General features: G+C 36.5%; 1 protein-coding gene across 4 annotated transcripts in view; it reads right to left on the reverse strand.

Moving 5' to 3' along the window:
* The window catches only part of LOC123316289 (dual 3',5'-cyclic-AMP and -GMP phosphodiesterase 11), a 131,678-nt gene that overhangs the window by 45,587 nt on the left and 59,703 nt on the right, over positions 1-26,388 (reverse strand). Inside the window, exons 1-2 of one of the 4 annotated variants that reach the window (XM_044902284.1) lie at positions 19,777-20,043; positions 3,177-3,718 (exon numbers count right to left, since the gene is read on the reverse strand). The exons of the other annotated variants lie outside the window; for them this stretch is intronic. Coding sequence (XP_044758219.1) covers positions 3,177-3,228 — 52 coding nt within the window. The 5' untranslated portion in view covers positions 3,229-3,718; positions 19,777-20,043. Of the gene's footprint in view, positions 1-3,176; positions 3,719-19,776; positions 20,044-26,388 lie in introns of those variants that run through there. 4 annotated transcript variants of the gene reach the window in all.

The raw sequence follows: 26,388 nt of genomic DNA on the forward strand, positions 1-26,388 counted from the left end.
TTTCGAAATCGAGTTTTTGTGCGAGGATGTAAGCCTTGGCAATGCTGATTATAAAACTGGAAATCCCAATTGTATCAGACGAATATAACAGGAGATATCGCAGATTGAAAATTGCGATTTTTGAAAAATTGCCATTTCCAAGATGAAAATCTAAACGAAGGGGGATAAGCTTTCGATATTGCTCGCAATAGATTCAGCGTGTTCGAAAACCTATATTTTCATATCGAAATTTCAAATATTCGACCCTGTTTAGGAGAAAATTATTTTTTTTGTTTTTCCACTTTTCATTTTCGAGTTGACTTCGAAGAGCTCTCTGCACTCCTTATCGAATCATGAAGTGTTTGGTTTTCTAGAATCTTCAAAACAAATTCTATGCACTCCATATCCTGAGACAGTTATAGAACATCCTGATTTTCAGACAGAGTGGCAAATAGGTCATTTTAGGGGGGTCTAACCCCTTGCTCATTTTTGACCCAAAAAATCGAGATTTTCGAATATATTTTTTTTTACGAGATGATTGGCATTCAAGCCACCGTTCGACTGGATCTCAGACTGGCAGATATTTCCGCAAAGAAAAACACCCGATATGATTAAGTGGAGGAGCAAAATTCAATAAACCCCACTTCGTATGACCGAGCATTCTGTCCACGTCTGTCGGGTTATGAATGAAAATTCAAGCTACCTAGATTAAACCGTTCGAGGACACGAAATGAAATTCAAAGCAGTGAAGAATGGGACCATTTTGGAAGAATTTTCAGCGATGAAATTCGAGGGGGAAGCTGCTAAGCTGCTTCGTTACGATGAAAAGTTGCGGAGTTCACTGTGAAATTTATGATATCCGCGAGCGATGGACCAATGAGAACCTTGTTGCTGAATTATACTTGAGTTTCGACTGAATATTTATTCTTTGATTTGCTGAGGGAAAAATGATGTGAGCTTCTTCTTGAAGCTTTGGTTAATTTCTGTATGAAAGAATCGTGGATGTAACTGTAACTAATCCCCTGATATATACTGAGATTTCAAATATCCATAACCCGTCCATGCCAATTGGGCCAATGTCCGAATTTGTTTCAAGGCGTTCCTGAAATGTGAAATTCGAAACGTCGTAAACGAAGGCACTCGAATTCCACGAAGATTTCTGCATTTCCTGCTTCTGAGTGTAACATGTGATCGGCCAAAAGAAATTAATCTAAAAATACCGTTTATCGATCTCAGCGATGACGTAATAACAGTTCCCCGTTGGAATAGGAAATGATTATTTTCTGCAAACATTGCTCTCCACTTTACACCCATGGGAACGAATTGTTACGTCGGGTGCAGACTGACGGAAAGGATAATGATTGTTGAAATGTTTCGACAACTTCGGTTTTTGTAATTGTTTGACGTCAAGGAAAACTGGGAAAATACGGGAATATTTTCGGCTGGTGAGAGGAAAATATCGAGTGTAGAGCTGCGAAACGATGAATTTCGTACTCACGCGAATGGAAACGATGTTCAGTTATTTTTTTTTAAACAGGCTTTGAAGAGAGTTGAAAAAAGCAGTGGGGAAACGACTGACGCGAAGTTATGACTTTGCAAGTTTTTTTTAGTGGGTCTAAACCCTTGCTCACTTTCGAAATTGAGTTTTTGTGCTAGGATGAAAGCCTTATCAACGCTGATAATGAAACCGAAAATCCCAATTTGATCAGACGAATATAACAGGAGATATCGCAGATTGAAATTTGTAATTTTTGAAAAATGCCATTTCAAAGATGAAAATCTAAACGAAGGGAGATAGGCTCTCGGGAATGCTTGCAATAGATTCAGCTTATTCGAAAACCTATATTTTAACACCAATCTTTCAGATATCTGGCCCTGTTTCGGAGAAAATAATTTTTTTTGTTTTTCCACTTTTCATTTTCGAGTTGACTTCGAAGAGCTCTCTGAAGTGCAATTCTCTATTGAATCATCAACTGTTTGGTTTTCTAGAATCTTCAAAACAAATTCTATGCACTCCCTATCCTAAGAAAGTGATAGAACATCCTGATTTTCAGACAGAGTAGCAAATAGGTCATTTTTGGGGGGTCTAACCCCTTGCTCATTTTTGACCCAAAAAAATCGAGATTTTCGAAATCGAGTTTTTATGCTAGGGTAGACGCCTTGGCAATGCTGATTATAAAACTGGAAATCCCAATTGGATCAGACGAATATAACAGGAGATATCGCAGATTGAAAATTGCGATTTTTGAAAAATTGCCATTTCCAAGGTGAAAATCTAAACGAAGGGAGATAGGCTTTCGATATTACTCGCAATAGATTCAGCGTGTTCGAAAACCTATATTTTCATACCGAAATTTCAAATATTCGACCCTGTTTAGGAGAAAATAATTTTTTTTGTTTTTCCACTTTTCATTTTCGAGTTGACTTCGAAGAGCTCTCTGGAGTGCAATTCTCTATTGAATCATCAGCTAGTTGGTTTTATAGAATCTTCAAAACAAATTCTATGCACTCCATATCCTAAGACAGTGATAGAACATCCTGATTTTCAGACAGAGTAGCAAATAGGTCATTTTAGGGGGGTCTAAACCCTTGCTCATTTTTGACCCAAAAAATCGAGATTTTCGAAATTGAGTTTTTGTGCTAGGATGAAAGTCTTATCAACGCTGATTACGAAACCGGAAATCCCAATTGGATCAGACGAATATAACAGGAGATATCGCAGATTGAAATTTGCAATTTTTGAGAAATGCTATTTCCAAGATAAAAATCTAAACGGAAGGAGATAGGCTTCCGGGAATACTTGCAATAGATTCAGCGTATTCGAATACCTATATTTTTACACGAAACTTTCAGATATCTGACACTGTTCAGAAAAAAATCGAATTCATTGTTTGTCCATTTTTCTTTTTGGGAATTTTTTGATGGCCAATTTTCGAGTGGTTTTCGTTCCAGGAAAATTATCGTAGATCTAAGTATGATACATATTCTGAAAGTGCAACTCATCTAGTAATAAACCTGAGAATTTCATTCATTTCGGCACAACCGTTCGGTCTTGACAAAGTATCAAGTGAAATTTGCACTTTTTGGAAAATGGCATTTCCAAGATGAAAATCTAAACGAAGAGTTATAGGCTTTCGAAATTTCTAGCCATAGATTCAACAATAAAATACATCACAAAAAAGTAGCATCATACTCACTTCTCTTAATTTTGCAGTTATTCAGTTTGCACATACTAAAGGACGTGCCCATGTGTCGCAAAGCCCCCCCTTTGCGATTACGGCGCGACGCTGGTACCCCTACCGCAGTGGGGGCCGGCCTGGGGCACAGCCCCACATCGCGCCACCACTGTTTTATGGTCACTGCTACGTCCGAAATTTTTCCAACTATCGAAGTTTCAGGTTCGAACGTTATCTCTGTGGTCCAGGCCCAGTGCGACTTGATTTTATGACTGGGTATCTTCAGAATCTGGTACCTCTTCCTGATTTTGCGCTGGGCACCTTTTGTAGACGCCGTTTTTGGGCCTTTGCTTCGCCGTCTAGATAACAGCCGTTTCCATGTACCGATCCTCGAACTTGGGGTACCCCAGGGAGACGTGTGTGGTCCAATTAGCTTCCTTTCAGCCAACGTGGCTCCTTGTGGCGGGAATAAACGATCGAATTGGTCACTGATATCTCGGAAAATACTGTTCTATATTTTATCATATCTATCTGACACGCACCTTCCAATAAAACGGCCGAATCTGAGGAAGAAAATTGAAAAATGAGCGAAATGGATGCGGCCCAGTTCTTGAATCACCGGAGCTGAACGGTTTTTATCTGGATCATTGTCTAGACGGTAGTCATTTCCTGGTGAAATAAATTGTTCAAATTGGTGTCGACTAATGAATGAAATACTCGGGGGTTTCAGTTATCGGTTCAGCTCCAATAATTAGGAAATGCTTACAATTCACTGGTGCTGTATGGTATCACAAAAATTATTTTCGTATATCAATGGAATGAATATTCGGATGATTCATTCTTATATAGTTGAGTTATTCCGAATATTACGACGATATATTGACAAATTCTTAGCCTACTATAGAACCAAACAAAATTTCAAAGTAAAAATATTTTATAACTCAACATATTCTCCTCTTAATTGGATACAATTATTAGAGCGAACCTGCAACGTCTCTAGACATTTCAAAAATAATGTTTCTTCTTGATCTGCAAACCAGACCTCCACAGCTTTTATTACCTCCTCGTTGGAAGAAAATTTACGACCTTTTAAACTTTTTTTCAGTTGAGGAAAGAGATGATAGTCGGATGGAGGCAAATCTGGTGAATAAGGGGAGTGTTCTTGTAATTCAAACCCTAGATCACGAAGTTTGTGCAAGGCAACATGAGATTTGTGTGCAGGGGCGTTGTCCTGCAGAAACAAAACACCTTTGGATAGCTTTCCGCGTTTTTTCTCTTGAATTTTTTCCGTAGAGTGGTCAGTAATGTCGAATAGTGATCTCCGGTTATTATTCTACCCTTATCCAAAGAATCAATCATGATTACTCCATGGCAATCCCAAAAAACTGAAGCAAGAACCTTTCCAGCAGATTTTTGGACACGAAACTTCTTAAGTCTTGGAGAACTAGAGTGTCGCCATTCCATTGATTGTTGTTTTGTTTCTGGATCGTAGAAATGACCCAAGTCTCATCCGTAGTAACAATTCTACATCGTCTACATCGTTTTCAAATCGAGCACAGATCGAACGCGATGCTTCTACCCTTGCACGCTTTTAGTCAACATTCAAACATTTTTCATGTCCAAATTGAAGTGAACTATATGATGAACGCGTTCGTATGAAATATTCAGTGCTTCAGATATCCGTTTCAGCCCAATTCGATGGTCTGATAAAATCATGTCATGAACTGCAGCGATATTTTCGGGGACTGACACAGAAACTGGCCTTCTCGATCGGTCATCACCTTCAATGGAAAATTCACCTCTTTTGAAGCTTGCAGTCCAATTTTTCTCGGTCGCATACGAAGAACATTGATCACCAAGGGTATTAAGCATATCTTCGTAAATCTGCTTACCTCTAAACCCTTTTAAATACAGGTATTTGATGATGGCTCGATACTCCAATTTTTCGATTTTCACAATTTCGGTGGACATCTTCTTTCTTTTAATTTATTGCGTAACTCTGGTTTACTTTTTTGACCTCAAACTTCACACTGACACTTCTAGTGAGTTATTGTTTTTTGCTATCGCAACGCAATATTTTTTTCATGCATGGAATTGGTCCAAGCTAACTAGATGTCAATATATCCTCGTATGATGCACACACAGTATTAATATACCATAGTGCGCCACACTGTTAGCAGTAGGGATAGTGTTATTGATTTTATATTCTTTGTTTCATTAACATTAGTTTGTTGTATTTTTTTTGTGTATATATATGTTATCATAAGGTATTTGCATGTTGTAATTCAATTTGTAGTACTGTTACTATTGCTGAATATATAATATGGGAATAATGAAAATGCGAAAATTCTGGAAATGAGTGGAAACAAAAATAGAGTACTTAAAATGAATAAAAAAGGATCGAAACGTCGTCGTCAATTTCAAGAGAGAGTATAACTCGCACTAGAAGTGTACATATAACATGTCACTGTCTTCGGCATTTGTTTTAGAAATACTGACATCATATAAAAATCTTGAAGTAGCTCAGTATCGCCTGCGTTGTATGTATCGAAACTACAAAAACGAAATGGGAGAAGCAGCTTCATCAGTAATGAGCTGACGTTTGTCCAGGGCGTGATTTATTACAGCCACTTTATCCGAGGAAGAAAAACAATCTCACATTCATCATTCAGTTGGGCATAATGAACGTTTCCACAAGGAAGAAAGAATATACACGGTTCAATGCGCTTTTCAGTAGAGTTTTCCTATTTTCCGTAGAGACAAATGATCGTAATTTGTCTCCTGTCTTTTACTCGCGATTAAAAAGAGGCTGTGGTTTTTTTGTGGCCATTTGCGAAGATGAATTGGAGATTTTCGATTCTCTGGAGATTTTAAAGATTATACTGACCCACTGTTTCCTGTAATGAAATTATTTGATCCCAGAGTTTTCCTGGGAAAATCCCTTTCATTTTTCCGTAGTGACTGATGTTTATCTTTATTCAATTCTACGATCTAGAGGACATTTAATGAAACTTGAAGCGTATTTTTCTGGGAATCTCGACTTGAACTACGTTGCCAAGAAATTACGAAAACATTGTAGCGCCTTTCAGTAAACCATTAGCAGATCAAACGGAGCTTGACTTTAGGCGCCCCAGCAGACACGGATTGCGGAAAAATAAATAATGGAACAACGAATGCGTCCAAAAAAATGGGTAGGCATTTTTAAATTTAGGTTCCCCTGGCGAAAGTGGAGTGTTCTGATCTTCAGCAGAATATACGTATACAGTAGGGGAGAAATATTTCATTTTTATTTCAGCGATCATTGCCACCAATTTTTTTAGAAATCTTCAAGGAGAAAAATATTCCTAGAAGGGATTAACCATTCAAATTGAAGTGTTTGACCGAGCGCTCTGTATGAGACAGAGAAAATAAATAGCTAAAACAAATAATTGAATCAAAAAAGAAGGAATAAGCAGATGAAATAGAAAAATAGATAATTATAATAAAATAGAATTGAATACGACAATGTAAAATGAATATTTACATCAAGTTTGATGAATATGTTCTTCAGAACACCTTTTCATATAAAATTTGCAATGGAGGTATCACTAAAGTGCATGGCTTTTCAGGAATAGGCGAAAATAATGAACATACTTCCTGTTTTCGAGTGATATTACGTCGCTTGGCCTACAACTCATAATCGACATTGACATTGGAATCATTCCAGTGAAAATGAAAATATTTACTGCCATTTCCGCCCAGAAAATAGATAGTCAGGAATGTTGAGGTAGTTGAAGATATGCATGTAGCGATCAGATTTATTTATTGATATCCATGTTGTTTTAATTCCTTATTTTTGGATTTCTGAGGACTATTTTTTGAACGTATGAATTTACCGGTAATATATACGGAGTTTAAGCGATACAGAGTATAAGATAGGTTTCTGAGGATCTCAATTTTGAATTGATCTCTGAGAAAAGATGACCCTTTCCACCAAAATCCTAAGGCTACCCCTTTAAGCTCTAATTTTCACAGTAACTCTGATTGGTAACAATGAAATTATCAGGAATATTCTGTTCCTATTCGTATCAAGGATAAATACCTAATCTTTTTACGGTGATGGTAATTTTGCACCAAAACAAATCATCTTCAGACAACATTCCAGCTCCAAGTATGATATAAATCATTTATACGCAGTTTGGAACAAGTTCTTCTGGATAGTTGACTGAGGTCAGTTAGAATAAAAGTTCTTTTCAAATGATAAGCGTTATGTTGACCTTTACAGTGATCGATAATTAATGAGCTTGAATGAATTAATAGAACCAGTATACGTTTTTTTTTTGCCGTCTCGGAGATCGCTCAGGGTGTTGTCTGGTTGGAGGAGAATCCCATCTACCAGAAGTACACATTTAGCAATCACCTTAGCTTGTGAATTGAGGATTCGGATGAAGCAAAAATGAACGCTTCATATTCTTCATTTCAGTGCCAACCGGAATATGAACAAAAATGTATATATACTTCATTCAAATTTATTTTAGCAGTCGGTTGGCCATGAAATAATTTTCTCAAGTTTTTGTAACTAGAACGAAGTTAGGTTGGCACTCATGAAATGTCGCCGTTGCCACAACTAATATCAATTTTTATTACGAAAATGCCGAAAGTGATTGAAAAAAAAAGACAGGGTTTCAGGAAGTGCTATTTAGAATTTAGGTCCGCTCATTCAAATAGTTATACCCTGTTATTCTAAAATCCACAATACGTCAGAGGTTGGGAACATATACAATGTAAGAGAATTTATATAATGTTTCATCTGAATCTATACTGCTTATATTTCAGCTGAATATTTCCACAATCAGAAAGATTGTGAATGAAGAGGATGACAAAGAATTTCCTTCTATTGGGAGACCCAAAAAAGTGGTGGCATTTGAGAATTTGATGTTTGAGTGAATTAATGCGAAAAGTTTACTACAGGATTTTCGATAAATGTCATCGGAGAATAAGTTCCCTAAAATGGATTTTTCTATTCTTCATTTGACTTGTCCTATACAATGTAAATGGTACTGATAAATACCTATGATTATTATTATTACATCAATGTATTAAGATGAATAGCCACAAATACGCGCAAGCTGCCCTATTACTTGTTTATTCATGTGAAATTTTTGTTCAAAGGTGAAGTTCATCTTAACTTGAAACTTCCTTCAATTCCTTTTACTTATATTGGTGCAAGATGATTTTTGTTGAAGAATTTAACATTCTTGTAATTATCTGTTAATTCCTTCGGGAGATACCCATTCCCAACCACTGCATGATATGCATTTCATCTTCGAGTTAATATTTTTGAAATCTACAAATGATGTAAGCCAAAGAAGATAACGAACATTAACTCTCCTCAAGCTAGTGCATATTATGATATTATACTGATCTCTTGTATTTTCCATGCAAATAACTGGATTTGGTATGCCTTCAATCAGTTTGTATAAACTTCAATTATGTTCGTCACATATTTTCCGAAGAGATTCGACATTGTGATAAAATACGTAATAACAGAAATTTTTACGTAGAACGGGCAACATAGCGTTGATTTAAAACCCAAAAATGTTTTGACAAGCTTCATAACCCCACATTTTCGTACTATACAGAGTGAAATATGTCAAATTTCCATGGCCAACCGACTGCTAAAATAAAAGTGAATGAAATATAGTTTTCTATTGAAACAGGATACAACAATTTTTTCAAGTGACCTGATGCTAACTGATCAGATATACACGTTTTGTTTTGTTTTTCCGAAGCCAGAGTCACCTTCCACAGTCCCGTGATTGAAATTTAATTGAATTTTGTCGAAATTCTAGGTGTTGTAGCTCAGCCATTTGAATATTTCATATTTTTGGTGAAATGCCTACTTTTGATGACATTTCGTCTGAAGAAAGAGTAGATGCCGACCATGGTTTCAGTCTCGTTCGACATCGTCAGAGCAAAACCATTTGTAGATATAACAGTTACAGAAATTATCAACCAAGTATAGTTTTCAGCGAAAAAACACGAGTCATGGGATGCGTGACGACCTTTAAATACGCCCAGTTCACATGAATTTAATCGAGTAGGCGTTTATGCGAAAAAATCAGCGAATATTGGGAAAAACAAAATTATTTTTACACCGACGCCAACCTGGAAAATACTCGTTTATACGTTACGCTCGTTTTCTACAAATACTCGGACGCGAAACTAGTTCGAAGAATATAATTGGGTTCTTTATTATTTCAGCTTATTGACGAGTTTATTTTTACTCTAAAGAAGGTTCCTCCTTTCATTACCTTTGCATTCGCCATTCTGCGCCAATTCTAGGTCTATACTTCATTCACTTTTATTTTAGCAGTTGGTTGGCCATGGAAATTTGACACATTTCACTCTGTATAGTACGAAAATGTGAGGTTATGAAGCTTGTCAAAACATTTTTGGGTTTTAAATCAACGCTATGTTGCCCGTTCTACGTAAAAGTTTCTGTTATTAGGTATTTTATCACAATGTCGAATCTCTTCGGAAAATATGTGACGAACATAATTGAAGTTTATACAAACTGATTGAAGTCATACCAAATCAAGTTATTTGCATGGAAAATATAAGAGATCAGTATAATATCATAATATGCACTAGCTTGAGGAGAGTTGATGTTCGTTATCTTCTTTGGCTTACATCATTTGTAGATTTCAAAAATATTAACTCGAAGATGAAATGCATATGATGCAGTGGTTGGGAATGGGTATCTCCCGAATGAATTAACAGATAATTACAAGAATGTTAAATTCTTCAACAAAAATCATCTTGCATCAATATAAGTAAAAGGAATTGAAGGAAGTTTCAAGTTAAGATGAAATTTACCTTTGAACAAAAATTTCACATGAATAAACAAGTAACAGGATAACTTGAGCGTATTTGTGGCTATTTGTACTAATTCATTGATGTAATAATAAAAATTAGGTATTTATTAGTACCTTAAGACATTTACATTGTATAGGACAAGTCAAATGAAAAATAGAAAAATCCATTTTAGGGAACTTATTCTCCGATGACATTTATCGAAAATCCTGTTGTAAACTTTTCGCATTAATTCACTCAAACATAAAATTCTCAAATGCCACCACTTTTTTGGGTCTCCCAATAGAAGGAAACTCTTTGTCATCCTCTTCATTCACAATCTTTCTGATTGTGGAAATATCCAGCTGAAATATATGTCGTTTAGATTCAGATGAAATATTTTATAAATTCTCTTACATTGAATATGTTCGCTACAGTCTGACGTATTGTGGATTTTAGAATATCAGGGTATAACTATTTGAATGAGCGGACCTGAATTCTAAATATCACTTCCTGAAACCCTGTTTCTTTTTTCAATCACTTTCGGCATTTTCGTAATAAAAATTGATATTAGTTGTGGCAACGGCGTTATGACATTAACGATATTTCATGAGTGCCAACCTTACTCCGTTCTAGTTACAAAAACTTGAGAAAATTATTTCATGGCCAACCGACTGCTAAAATAAATTTGAATGAAGTATAGATATTACAGCTTATGATGAAGTTTGTAGATATTTAACGTAAATCGAATAAATACCGACATTTTCATCGCTGAAGTGCAATGGGATCCAGGTACAACAACCTCTCTTGAATGGCTATCGAAGGAGCATTTCTACCCATGCAAACAATAAGACAGCGTCTTTTTAATGGCGTTAGTAAATATATTCAACGTTCAATGCCGCAGTCGTAAAATATTCACAATAACAGACCAGCTGCCATTATTATTATTATTCAACAAGTATATGCAATTACTCGTAGTAATATCCCCACATTTTTAGTTTTTGATGCCACAACAGATTGAACTCTCGGTACAACTCTTGTAACTTATAGATTTAAGTGCGAGGAAATTTCGAAATCATTTTTCTGAAGAAAATACGTATCTACCATTCAGTTTCATGTTTTTTGTTGGGTCTGGAAGATCTGCTGAGCAGGATTTCAAATGAGGAACAAAAAAATGTCTGAATGAACTGAAAGAAGACAAAGAATGTTGAACATTTCATGAATATATTCTAAGGTTTTGAATCTTTGAATCTTTCTTCTACATTATCGATGAAGACGAAGCTATACTCCTTGTTTAAAACATACTATTCTGTAATTCCTAGAACTTCCATTCCGTTTGTAATTCACACTATCTAGAGATATGTGTATGTGTGATCGAAACCCTAACAAAACTTTAAATTTTTTGACGATAAACCATTCTGTTTGCTGGCGCCATTCTACTTGACGTAATCTGATCGACCTTTTATCATTTTATTATGAATTATTGTAGATTGGAAACAGACTGCTCTTCATTTTATTCAGAACAGAGTTCACAACAATATTATTGGGCAAACTGATCCTGGCTTCTTTCATTCCGATTCGGAATAAATACCAGACAAGTTTAAATTCAAGTAACACAAGGAATTTCCAATAATTGTCATTTTGACATTCGTTCTTTGGTAAAAGCTGAGAAAAATTTCCTGTAAAAACATCTGGAGGGTCCCAAATCAGAACACAAGTTCATCAAACGAATTTCTTTGTGAAAACGAAGTTATGAAAATTGTTTCGAATAAATCCTTGGTCCTTCTTATTGAAGATTGATGAATCTTGGGAACCATACCACGTGAATTTGCTTTCACAAGAGAAAAGCCTCTTGTCGCTTCAAAGATTTCATTGTGGCACAATCCAACTCCTGATATTCAGTCAACTTTAGGGGTGTTTACAAATGTATAGTCGATAAATATGTGCTTTGTGCGGAGCAATTCTGATTTTGAACTGTGTGGAACAAAATTGATCCTTTTGAAGAACCACCGTATGGGAGATTGAATAATGTGAACAATATAAAAAAAATCCTTGCATCTACGATACAATCATCCCCAGAGAATTTGAGAAGCACTCAGGCGTCAAAAACGCAACGAATTGAACTCAACCTGTTTTTCAAGTAGATTGAATACTGGGAGTACAAATAGGAGTTAGATCTGTTTGAATGAAATGGCTTTAAGTGTTATTAATGTTTCATAGTTGCAGCTTATTCTGGAGTTTCAAGGAGGTTAGACATCAATCTTAAATATTCTGTCATATCGCTCTGAATTTCATACGAAAACCTCGTTTTTTATTGTGTTGAATATGTTAGATTATGTGTTCTAAACAGCGTTTGAGGACGTTCTAATTTTCTGCTTTAATTGGAAGAATAGAACAACTGTAATTCAGCTTGCGAAAATTTATGGCGAAAATGCTCCATCTAATAAATTGTGTAGGGAATGCTTTTAACCTTACATGAAAGTTGATTTTGACTCCTTCCACAGCAAGCGAAAATTAACTACCAACTTGCCTCAAACGACGAGGCACTTTTTCGAGATGATTTTCGAAAATTGACTGAGGTGGTAGAGCCTGAAATTGGAATACTTTGAAGGATCTGTTCATGCATTTGTCCTGCAATATAGGTATGTATTTTTGACAGAATGTTTCGAAGTTTTTGAACCTCTCTTGGTTGTTCGCGCCTCAAAATAATAAATAATGAATAAGCTGGCAAAATTATGCCGATCTCATAAATATTCGAATGAATGCAGTTCCCGAAAACGGATGAACCTAAATAATATGTATAATATCCACGATAACTTCACAACCGATTATTATTCTATAAATGACATATGATAAGTAGGTGTTCAAATAAAATTCCAATGTCTTGACCATCGCAACACTTTAGAAATCGGGTATTCACGACCGACCTTCATATTTGCATAGCACTTCCGAGAATTCATAGCAGTAAAATCCAGTTGAAATTCCGATAAAATTACCTAGAGGAAAAATACTATTATTTTCATATTTCTCGGAAAATTCAGGCAACCTTTCATTATCACCAAATAGCTGAAATTTCGAAATCTTCCAATGAAAAACAAAAAATAAAAGAAATGGTATTTATGGCACAAAAAGTGGGGAAAAACTCAACTACCCTTCATAAGGGTTGCATGACAAACGCCTGAATTATGCATAAAAAGTTGCGTAATGAGAAAAAAGACCTCTTCGGGCATATTTCTACAAATACCGAAGATATGAATTTTGCGCGTTACTTTTTATTCACTCTTTAGTGCATCGATGCAAAATGTTTGTATCTGGCTGATCAAAAAGCGAAGGCATTGAGACTACAAGGTAAAATGTTTTGGCTGCAGCCGTGTTGTTTTGATGGTGGCATGAAGTGTCGATAAATTTGAGGTTCACATGATAATTCGTCAATCAAATAACAAAATTCCAATTATTATCAGCCTCTTAATGAATGATTTATGAACGTACGAAATGAATGGCCTGATAGTCCTGATACCCAGTTGGTAAATTCGATGTTTTGATGATTTTGTTGCGCCAAATGTTTTGGTGTTTCCTCAAATTCGAAAAAATGGCAGAAAACTTCAGTTAGAATGCCTCTTTTTGGGAAAAAATGAGAAATTATCTTCAACTCAAAGAAATACGATTAAGAGCAGCGATAATTCTTGTTTTTAAAAGGAAAAAAGCGTATTTTTCAGCTTCAATGATGTAGTCGTTCCTGTGGTTATTTCAATTAGTTTTATTCTTATTTTTCATTATTTCTCGAATGAATGGTTTTAGGTATGTAGGTAGGAAAATTGTTTGTTCTCATTTTACCAAGGTATTTTTTATGCTTGCTTGATATCTGTTGTTCATTTCTTTCCCCATTCATTTGCTCAACTCAGTGACGTAGCTGTGTTATCAGATATTCAAGAGTCAAACCTGGAATTTCATACTTTGACGGCTTCTATGATCTTTAAGCAACAGAATCAATGTCTGCCAATATCATCTTCTACTCCTTGAATATCCAAATAATATAATATTAAAACTTTAGCAAGTCCATTTCCTCAAATACGCCTAAAGAACCTTTTCAACTTGAAATCACCTAGAAAATGAATTTATCCCCCATATTTAGGGACATCCTGTATATTGAAGAATGAGTCTTTCTGAAATTCTTTCTCGTGAATGTTGCCAGGTCTTAGACTATCATTTGTTGATCTTTCTGTTTCTGTTTCAATCGGGAACAAATATACGTAGATAACAGGATAGAGCGGATGCTGGAACTGGGAACAATCTGAAGATAAGAATGTTTACACTGATACTGCGGACGTATACGAATGGGACGGTCCCCACAAGTATCGAATCCACAAATATTTCGTAATATTATAGTTTGAACGGGAAATCGCCGGATCTCAACGAGAAACAAATAAATAAGACGCTGTGGAAAATTTCTTCCACGTAGGATATGTGGGAAGTCACGTCACATGAGTAATTTTGCGTCAACCCACGGAAAAGTGCAATGATTATTTTCAGAGGACATCATAGGAAAATTATAATGTAATGTATAACACCTCAAAAATTTCCTATTAGTAGAGCAATCAGTATAGCATTGTAATTTTTATTTCATTTAGGCAGAGCTGAGTTTCTAGGAGTCTCGGACTAGAGCTATGGTGGAGATAAGTAGTTGCAGAAGGGCTCTCTGTGTTCCTTAGGGTTTGTAGTTTTAGTCGACTGCATAATTTGGACGAGAATGCATTAGAGCTTTGCTTTTCAGTACGTTTAACGAAAATAAACGTTTGTGATCGTTGTGACATTCCTGTCAACGTTTTTGTCCCCTCTCCAAGTGTTTTTGAGCACACATAAAAAACGTCAATCACTCCAAATGTAAGTCCCGCCCTTAAATACCTAAGCGGTCATTACAGGAGCACTTAAATTTAAGGCTAGCTTTAGCCATTTAAATGTCACTTAACAGTTGGTGCAACGTTATATAAGTTAAGGGTTCAATTTAAGGGACACTTAATACTAAGTGCGTTTGGTGCAAACGGGTCTAAGTGTTAAGTGTCCCTTAAAATGAACCCTTAACTTAAATTACGTTGCACAAACTGTTAAGTGACATTTAAATGGCTAAAGCTAGCCTCAAATTTAAGCACTCCTGTAATGACCACTTAGGTATTCAAGGGCGGGATTCTAACCCAAAATAATTTGTTGAACTGATAAACTGGCTGCAAAACTGCTGTGGTTTTTCTAATAACGTCGAGTACCTTTTATTTGACAATCCATTTCATTATCAATAATAATGCTAATTCAGCAACAAAAAGTTGTCACTCTTTGATAATAATATAATAGTTTACTTGACACTGACTGACAGGAAAATAAAGTTAGGTTAATGAAATGACAACGATCATCGGCAACCGGTCAACCAATGAAAAGGCTTTATTGGACTAGAATGAAGTTGCACCAAAATAAAAAACTGAAATATCACTAGATATAAAAACTTAAGGGCCCCTTACTTAAGAATCTGTTAAGCCGCAGTCGTGCAACTGACAATAAAATTAAGCGTCCATTAACTTTAAACTACGCTTAGTAAAGTACTCATTTTAAGGGGGAAGATAAACTATTTCATCTATAGGTTGAATGTTTGACATTGAAATGAATAATGAGAAAGTGAGTAACATCTTCAGGAATAAACAAGAATGATCAACAGTCCTGAAGTGCTGGTGAAAAACCAGGTGTTCTTCAAGGACCCAGTCTGGGGTAGCATATGTAGCCGGAGGTGTAAATCTCCATCAGAAATTGAGACAGATGGACACCCCGACAGCTGCAGGTTAATTTGAAACGTCTGCGACCAAATTGCGAAACAAAGAGCATTCTCAGGAACCTCGTGCATCTCCTCTAATGAATCGATACCAAGTTGGAAAAAAGCCAGGGTCCCTATTTAGAAGCGCGAATAAAGTGGCCATTCATGAATAATTCCCCGTTTTTTTTTTGGAGTTTTTCGAACTCACTCGTATAATAAATGCCTAATGATAGCGACCCACTGTGCAGATTTCGAAATTATCGAGATAGTTTCGTTTGCGGAATTCGCCGAAAAGATCAATTTTCGTTTATGTGTTTATTTCTTGTTTCGATTTTACGATTCCGAGGAACAGCAACGTGTTTACAATAAAACTGCCCGATCAGAAGAAAAATGAACATTGGAATGCGATCAAAGGAGAAGGCCTCCAGATTAACGTCTTCGTAGAACTGTTGGCCGAATGTATACAGGCTTGGAATAAAGTATGGAAACTTTAAAACGAAAAAAACGATATTAATGCATGTACAGCAGCCTCAAGAAGAACTAGAACTTCCTGAATTCTGACATTCCACAAAAAAATTGCCGAAAACAGGGATCCAATGAAATAGGCATAGAAAGGCCGAGGAAAATGCATTTCATATTTTAGGAAGCTCATATTCGGTCGATGAGATCCTAGGGATGAGTTTCGTGTGACAAAAACTAGGTTTGTGATATACAGGGTATCATTCGATGCAGAAATAGCAAGAAAATGATTTTTTCAAATGGAAAACCTACGTTTCATCTGATATTTTCAGATTTTTGGATGAGAAGCACAAATGTTCAGTTATCAGTGAAATGAATAGGGTATCTCTGCAAAATTTAAATGTTGAATATGAACTACGATCACTGAATTCACACTTCAAGCTCTTACCATAACAGTTCTGCGTATCAGACACCTCGCAATCGATTTTATTGTGTACTTATGAGATTTCAATCTTGTAACAATAGCTTTTACTTATGTAAACTTACTACAATCGACATACCGAGTCAAAACATAGCCAAGAGGGCTCGATATTTGTTGTTATTCATTATCTGTCGATAATCTTCGAAGATATATTGAAGTTTCCGCGCAGATAAAAAATTTCTAGCTGTAGATAAGAAAACAATGGTTTGATAAGAGGTCCTGTTGGGGAAATTTATTTCTAGGTATACCGCTGATTCAGAGAAAATCCTGATTTTACTTTCTCATTTACACTAGATAAGGAAAACGCCGGTTTTGTAATATGAATATTCAAAAGTGACGGATTCAAAGCAGATTCCTAATAACAATTATTATTGTTATTATTTGACCGAGAAAACTACACTGGTATTTATTATTTCTCGCAAATTGTTTAGTTGGAATAATTTTTATAGCCCTAAATCCAGTCTGGGTCTATTGGGCTCTACTATTAGTATTTGCGTATTTCTTATTGCAATTTGGAGTACAATGTTTTGTTCATTTCAAAACACGCCACAACGTGACACACTGTATTTACTGCATTTGAAGCAATCTGGAACTAGTACGTGCATTTATCTGAAACGTATATGAGGAAATATCCGGTTATTACTTAAATTTCCTGTGATTCTATTATCGCAAAATTTTCCATCTGATCATCTCATACGGTTGAAAGATCATTCCTCATTATGTTCATCGTAGGAATATGAGATTCTAATTATTGACTCCATATCAGTTCATTGATGCTAACGAATATTTTGGTTCTTGTTAGCTTCCAAAAGATTTTTGGAATAATATTTTATTATCGACTTCTTGTCGTCATTTCAGGATCCCAAATTGTTTGGAGTTTTACTCTGTTGGTTTCAAAATTCTACATTGGTCCATTCATCATTTAGGACAATGAAAGAATCCTACTTTTATGTCTTTCCCAATTGCCTACACGCATCCAGAATCTTCATGTCTGAACCTAACCAATAATGTCCGATTCTTCAAAAAAAGATCACAAATTTGCTATTTCATGAAGTCTGGTGTTCTACTGCATCATGTCAAAACATTTCAAAGACAGGAATGGGATTCTTGAGGAAATGATGACCACACATTCGCTCCAAATATCTGGAAGGAACCCAATTCTTCAACATAATATCGCGAACACTCATTTGGCTTTATCGCTACCCATTACTCTCTCCGAACCAACAATGCCAAACTGAACCTTCTGCATCATATATTCCTTCCGCTCTCTTCGCCACTTCCAGCAATTTTTGAGAGTCACGTGTCACGTCGAAACAAATGGGCCATTCTGAGATGCAACTGGATGCTATCGGATGGGTTTCGATGTAAGTATGCCCTTGTATAGTTGAGTATATTTTCCCTATGGCTCGTTTCTCGAATCCCGAAGTGAAGTAGGTCTCAGACGTGTAGACCGTTTTATGCGTCTGCAGATATATTTATAAGGAAGACTCTGTTACAGATGGTGATAGCTGGCGATGGTATTGCGACACGTCGTGAAACATTCGTGACACTTGAAATGACTCATTGAGAGAATTAATGAATTCCAAGAAGAAGAAATTGGTTCAATTTTGATTTCGTTCGTTGAATTCCACATCGAAATTTCACAGGATTTAAGATCAGGTGAAAGCAATGGATTTATCGAGCATGGTTCAGGTGTTTGCCAAAACGATGCCTTCAGTTCAACACAATTTTGAAGAGAGCTTCTTTTCCGTGATTCCTCTGGTATTGTGATGTGAGAAGGAAACTGATTTGTGGATTCAGTGGAAGTAGGAAGAGATCCTTAAACCCATAAATGACTTTCAAGCTTATTGCTCAAAAACCTAAAATACTTTCCATCCAGCAGAGATTGATTTCAACTGGATTACATAGATAAATATACAAAAAGGATCAGTTAAACTGATATCCTGGCTAGAATCCATTGTACCATAAAATCAACAAAGGAACATCCGATGAAGTCATCAGCATATCATTAAAACTTCACATTTCATTCACTATTCCATATAATGGTACTGGAGAATCCATAAATATTGAATCTTCTGCTTCAACCTTCCGTAGGGTGATGCAATAACAGCACAAGTGTCCACAATAATCTTTGAAGGTGTACTAACACGTAAGGTTTCAAGGGGAAAATTCTACGTTTTCATTGTAAACTTGGTTTGTTTTGAGACTAAGCTATTGACTTTCTGCTGCAGTCAATCGATTCGATGAATGTTGATGAACGTGATCCATACTGAATGTTAGATTTCTTTGCTTATTAAGCAGGTAAGTATGTGTCTTCATACAGATCATTTCTTCCATACTTGTACGAATGCTGTGCCTTTCGTTTCTCCTGTTGAAAACTTCCTCTATCTGTCGTCAGTTGGTTCGCAGTCGCCAACAACTAATTACTAATACTTTTGGTACGTCTGACGCAACGTGATCCTAGAAACGAATGAATTCCAAATTCCTTAATCACGTGCAACGTTGTGTAAGTACGTGCAACCTCAATGGCACGAAAAACAGCGATTCACGACCTAACTTCGGCCAAGTGTTGAACCGAAATCGGGCACCCAGTCATCTCCAAGCAATATTTCTGGTCAAGTTGGCTGCGTTCCTATTTATTCCCGCTGACAGTTTGCCATGATCTATCCGAACGATGCCCGCAGTCCTGCAGACCAGTCCAGACTTAAACTTAGTGGCGCGTTACTAACGAATTCTTCAAATTCGAAGAGTTCATCGTTCGTGCGAATTTCGAGAATCAATAACAACATCAAATTGGAGAAAGTTGAGAGTTTTATTGGTACCAAACATATATGACAACCACAAGCAAATTTCAAACAGGTCAATTTGGTCCTTCGGGGAAGCGTATCCCTTCAAGACGCAGCTACGAATTGGAAGATTCAAATGCCAAGGTCGAAAACAATGCGCTATTTTGAATTGCAACATGGAATCCATCCAGATCGACGTTATTTCAGCACCACCAGTGATTTGTAAGCATTTTTTTTCAAGTGTAAGCGTTTACTCTGCATACAAACCATAAAAAAACAGTGAAATCCTTCGGAGAGTCAGTCAACAAAAAAAAAAGAAAACAAAACACAGAATAGAAAACTGTAGAGATAGGAACCGAACGAATTCACATGTTGAACTGCCAAAACTTTCCACTGGACGATAAGTACTACAACGTTAACTTCGTAAAACGGCCAACGTATGAAATTAACTTTATCGAACACTACGCTAGGCCTGCTGCACTCGACGAACGCGCACTTGGTCGGCACGCTGTATTCGAACGACTAATCTCGTCCGCATTTTGAAACGCGTGAAGCGCGCACGGATGCGCTGTTGCCGCGTCTATCCAGACGTAGTAAGATGCCAGCTGGAGGGAGAGAATGAACCTCTCAATGAACTCGGAAAAACAAGGTGCGATTTGGTTGGAAATACCTGACAGCGGTTCGTGAAATGCTTTTTTCCATCTGCGTTTTATCTTGTTCGGTCACCAATTTGAGAAGATAGTGACGGGTTGACGACCGTTGATGTTTTCCAACCTGTTTCGACTAGTTTGGTAACATAACAGGGACGCCGCCTGTTATTATGCCAGAAGATTCCCTTTTAGGTATATTCCCAATTTCAATTTTATTCACAAATCAAGTACGCAGCATCCCATTGAAATAGATTCGCCTCAAAACTATAAAATATAATTCATTAAATTCTTTTAGACATCAAAATAATAAATGGGACGAGAAAAAGATTAGCACGAGAACATTTACAGAATGAAATATGGTCCTTTTTATTCTTTCCTGTTTTATTCAATTTTCTCTTATAATTTATACTTTAGTAAAAGGGTTACATTTCACTGCGACCCAAAGGTCGCCCGTCATCAGCGCCCTCTACAGCTCTTAAAATTACTCAAGAAATCTCCCCTTTTCGTTTGTAGTTACGATGATAAATTGAAAAAGTCTTAGCCTACTATAGAACCAAACAAAATTTCAATGCCAAAATGTTTTATTACTCAACATATTCTCCTTTTAATTGGATACATTTATCACAGCGAACCTGCAACGTCTCTGGACCTTTCAAAAGAAATGTTTCTTCTTGCTCTGCAAGCCAGATCTCCACAGCTTTTATCACCTCCTCATTGGAAGAAAATTAACGACCTTTTGAACTTTTTTCGGTTGAGGAAAGAGATGATAGTCTGATGGAGCCAAATCTGGTGAATAAGGGGAGTGTTCTAGTAATTCAAACCCTAAATCACGAGCTTTTCGCATGGCAACATGAGATTTGTGTGCAGGGGCGTTGTCCTGCAAAAACAAAACACCTTTGGGTAGCTTTCCACGTCTTTCCTCTTTAATTTTTTCCCTTAGAGTGGTCAGTAATGCCGAATAGTAATCTCCGGTTATTGTTCTACACTTATTCAAAAAATCAATCGTGAGCACTCCATGGCAATCCCAAAAAACTGAAGCAAGAACTTTTCCAGCAGATTTTTGGTCACGAAACTTCTTAGGTCTTGGAGAACCAGAGTGTCGCCATTCCATCGATTCTTGCTTTGTTTCTGGATCGTAGAAATGTACACAAGTCTCATCTATAGTAACAATTCGGTTTAAGAAGTCTACATCGTTTTCAAATCGAGCACAGATCGAACGCGATGCTTCTACCCTTGCACGGTTTTGGTCAACATTCAAACATTTGGGGATCCATTTTGCAGCAATTTTTCTCATGTCCAAATTGACGTGAACTATATGATAGACGCGTTCGTATGAAATATTCAGTGCTTCAGATATCCGTTTTAGCCCAATTCGACGGTCTGATAAAATCATGTCATCAACTTCATCGATATTTTCGGAGACTGACACAGAAACTGGCCTTCCCGATTGGTCATCATCTTCAATGGAAAATTTACCTCTTTTGAAGCTTGCAGTCCAGTTTTTCACGGTCGCATAAGAAGGACATTGATCACCAAGGGTATTGAGCATATCTTCGTAAATCTCTTTACCTCTTAACCCTTTTAAATACAGGTGGGTACTTGATGATGGCTCGATTCTGCAATTTTTCGATTTTCACAATTTCGGGGACATCTTCTTTCTTTTGATTTATTGCGTAACTCTGGTTTACTATTTTGACCTCAAACTTCATACTGACACTTCTAATGAGTTTCTTGTTCTTTGTTTTGGAAACGCAACATTTTTTTATGCGAGGAACTGGTCTAGGCTAACTAGATATCAATACATCCTCGTACCTCGAATTTAGGAACACCTTGTATATCACCCACTCTGTACCGAAATTGATTCGTGGTAGTTTCACCACCTCATGATTCCATTAAATTTCAGCCGCTTCCTCCAGCTGTTCCACGATTTTTAACGCTGATGGTATGGTAGCGATGTTGTCAGACCATGGTGAATTCGTCTAGCAGAGGGACATTCTTTTCCGAGCTACTCTCGACTTTACGGTAGTTGCAAAGTCATGGTGTTCGACCTGCTGCTATGCGACTTGGGAGTTATCAAATGGGCCAAATGGGCGCCAAGAACAGGTAATGCAGTATGCAAACAAAACGTAGGTACCTATTCGCTGGTATCGTCTTTCAGTTCATTGTATAAATAACAAAAACGTTGCTTGAATATAAGGTTTCTTCGGTTCGAATCGATTATACTTGTACATTAACTATTAACTCGATGGAATAGATTGCAATTTGAATTGAACCTGCCCACGTTTCGGTAAACTTTCTCATCTTCAGGTAATTTGGGATTGTTTAAATGTTTAGTTGTTATGATTCAATTTGAATGCTTCTATTCTTCTTCCTTAATTGTATTTATAAATACAATAAAGTACCGTGTGAATAGGCATTCAGAAACTACATTCACTTATATGGAAGAAATAGGTTTTTTCTTCAAACTTGCAGAATCGAGCAAACTCAACCAGTTTGCTTTGAGATGTCAAAAATTCGACTGTCGCGATTTTAAAATACAGCACGTGGTATCACAAAGCCCACGCTCAAACTTGAGTCGCACACTCCCTAGTAAATTTATGTTGTCTGCCGAAGATAAAAATACACTCTGGATATCCACAGCTTTTCCATCATTTAGAATTATGCGATTTTTGCTATTGCGTTGGATGATTGGCAACGCGTAGTTTTTATTCTTTGTAGTGAACGTTGTCTGAGGTTCTTTAGAAAATTAACTGCTCAAAAGCTGAGGTTATTGAATTAATTTGTGGTTTCCTTGCAGAAAAGGTGCAAAACTCTTAATTCGATGACTTATTTGATGTGTTGGCTAAGTGCAATAACTTCTCCTCCATACAGCTTTTGACTCGGTCAAATATTTTGACAGTAGATTCTCGAGGTTAGGTGAAACACTTTTATCTTTTCCATTTTTTCCGAATCGGCTCGGTTCAAAAGATACAGGCTCTTGAAAAACCATAAAAAAATTTATTTTCAGTTCTATCTCACAAACGGTTTCATTTATTCGATGAATTTTTTTCGAATACAAGATATCACCCACGTCTTCCAGTTTTTTCATTATGAACATTACGTACAATAAAAATACCAAAAATTCAAAGAACTCAACTCTTAAAACTAAGTTTTGGACGCTATCTAATGAATATTTGAATGTATTCTTCATATTTTCTCGTAAAATGCACAGTTTTCGAGTCATTTGATGTTCAAAAATCCAAAAGAATCTGTGAAATTTGAGAATTGGATACTTTGGCTGAATACCACTCTGTTTAAAAGATCCACAAATGTGTATTGTCACAGATTTAGCTAATGATTCTGAAGTTAATTTTGTTTTTCTAGGGGGTTTTTATCAGGGCCGAATCGGAAAAAATGGTATGGAAAGAAAGTGTTTCTTTTGACCTCAAGAATTTACTATTGAAATATTTATACGAGTCAAAGATTCACCCTGTATAACTGAAACTCTTTTCTTTCACGTACCATTTTTTCAATTCAGATCGATGACAATATAAAGGCTGTTGAAAATCCTTAAAAAAGTGTTATTTTGAGTCATATCTCACGAACGATGAATGATTTTCGGAATATATTTTTTCATTTATGTGTTGAATCTTCTCTGAACACAAAATTCCACTGAAATTTTCCCAGATTCTTAATTATGGCCATTTAACACCAAAAAATAACAAACCACTTTCCAAAATTGAAGTATTCTTCATATTTTCTAGTAGAATGCGCTGTTTTCTAGTAATTTCATATTACAAAATCAGGAATACCTGTGAAATTCGAGAAATTCAGTACTTTGGCAACTCTGTTACAAAGATCCACAGAATAAACCCTAAAACATAACACATTACAGATGTGTGATGTAGATTCAGGTCCAGTTGCAGTAACATCAAGATTTAAGGCCCTCCATTAAAATTTTAATGGAGCATTAAATTCTAACGGATTTTCCTTGGATTAACTGGACGTTAACCGATTATTCTATGAAGATATCGTGTGAAACGTTATCTACCCAAGGACTTTCAACGAAAATCGAGCCCAGGATTCCTCTCAACGTTTTCACCTACCAGACACAGCCAATATCGAGCAATTTGGGATACCCTGTACATTTCAATGTATGTACAAAGATTGGATTGGCTGCAGGATGGTCTCCGCAGTACTATCTCCCACATTTCGGGCTGAGGACCAAGGAAATCCTGAGTTTATCGCACAGCAAGCAATTCGCCGGCGGTGCATTCTGCAAATCGTTGTCTCGAAAAAAAAAACCTAAAGTTATTATGAAAACATGGACGATAAGGGTCTGGATCTGGCGCCTGCCGCCTGGCAAGCTCAACAAATTCAACGTCAACGGTGGACGGATTTACGATTATTGAGTCGGGTGTTGATCTTCAGATTTGAACTGGAAACTCGAAATGCTGGTTTCTTCCGCGATCAGATACCAGAGACGCGTGTTTTGAAATTTAAAGCGGGTTTTCTAAGAAGCTCGTTACTGCTCGATGTACTTCCGACATTGAGATAAGGAGTGGACAAGGTTTGATGGTGGAAGGAACGAATTTGTTGGAAATTTGCAGCTGATCTAGCTAGATTTGGATGGTCACGAACTGATATTCGCACAATGATTCGATACTTCGAAAGGACAAAGGGGTTACATGTCATAAATTAAACATTTTGTAGACAGACTCGATAATGATCAAAATGTTGCATTGAGAGTTACTCTCTTCACACTTGACAGAGTTGAATCAATATTTCAACCATACGAGGATGTATTGATATCTAGTTAGCCTAGACCAGTTCCATGCATAAAATAAATATTGCGTTACCACAGCAACGAACCATAACTCATTCGAAGTGTCAGTGTGAAGTTTGAGGTCAAAAAGTACACCAAAATTAAGCAATTAATTAAGAGAAAGAAGATGTCAACTGAAATTGTGAAAATAGAAAAATTGGAGTATCGAGCCATCATCAAGTACCTGTATTTAAAAGGGTTAAGAGGTAAGCAGATTTACGAAGATATGCTTGATACCCTTGGTGATCAATGTGCTTTGTATGAGACCGTGAAAAATTGGACTGCAAGCTTCAAAAGAGGTAAATTTTCCATTAAAGATGATGACCAATCGGGAAGGCCAGTTTCTGTGTCAGTCCCCGAAAATATCGATGCAGTTCATGACCTGATTTTATCAGACCGTCGAATTTGGCTAAAACAATATATCTGAAGCACTGAATATTTCATACGAACGCGTTCATCATGTAGTTCACGTCAATTTGGACTTGAGAAAAATTGCTGCAAAATGGATCCCAAATGTTTGAATGTTGACCAAAAGCGTGCAAGGGTAGAAGCATGGCGTTCGATCTGTGCTCAATTTGAAAACGATGAAGACTTCTTGAACCAAATTGTTACTAAGGATGAGACTTGGGTACATTTCTACGATCCAGAAACAAAGCAACAATCGATGGAATGGCGACACTCTGCTTCTTGAAGACCTAAGAAGTTTTGTGTCCAAAAATCTGCTGGAAAAGTTCAGTTTTTTGGGATTGTAATCATGATTAATTTTTTGGATAAGGAAAGAACAATAACCGGAGATTACTATTCGATATTACTGACCACTCTACGGAAAAATTAAAGAGAAAAGACGCGGAAAGCTATCCAAAAATGTTTTGTTTTGCAGGACAACGCCCCTGAACACAAATCTCATGTTGCCATGCAAAAAATTCTTGATTTAGGGTTTGAATTACTAAAACACCCTCCTTATTCACCAGATTTGGCTCCATCCGACTATCATCTCTTTCCTAAACTGAAAAAAGTTTAAAAAGATCGTAAGTTTTCTTCCAACGAGGAGTTAATAAAAGATGTGGAGGTCTGGTTTGCAGAGCAAGAAGAAACATGTCTAGAGATGTTGCAGGTTCCCTGTAATAAATGTATCCAATTAAGAGGAGAATATGTTAAGCAATAAAATATTTTGACATTGAAACTTTGTTTGGTTCTATAGTAGGCTAAAAATTCTTCAATATATCCTAGTATTATGAAAGAAAATTGCGAATTGTAAGGGTAGGACTTTGCTCGTAGGCCATGCAGAACTATTGCCTTCAAATTTGCAAACTCTGGAATCCTTTCGTGCGTAGAAGTTTCATCAACGGGCAAACCGAGAATGCCAAAGTGATATATAGAACGATTATTTTCCCTTTATCTGTTGTAACATTCCATATTCGACTT

The sequence above is a fragment of the Coccinella septempunctata genome, chromosome 7, assembly GCF_907165205.1.
Source record: "Coccinella septempunctata chromosome 7, icCocSept1.1, whole genome shotgun sequence".
Classification (NCBI taxonomy): domain Eukaryota; kingdom Metazoa; phylum Arthropoda; class Insecta; order Coleoptera; family Coccinellidae; genus Coccinella; species Coccinella septempunctata.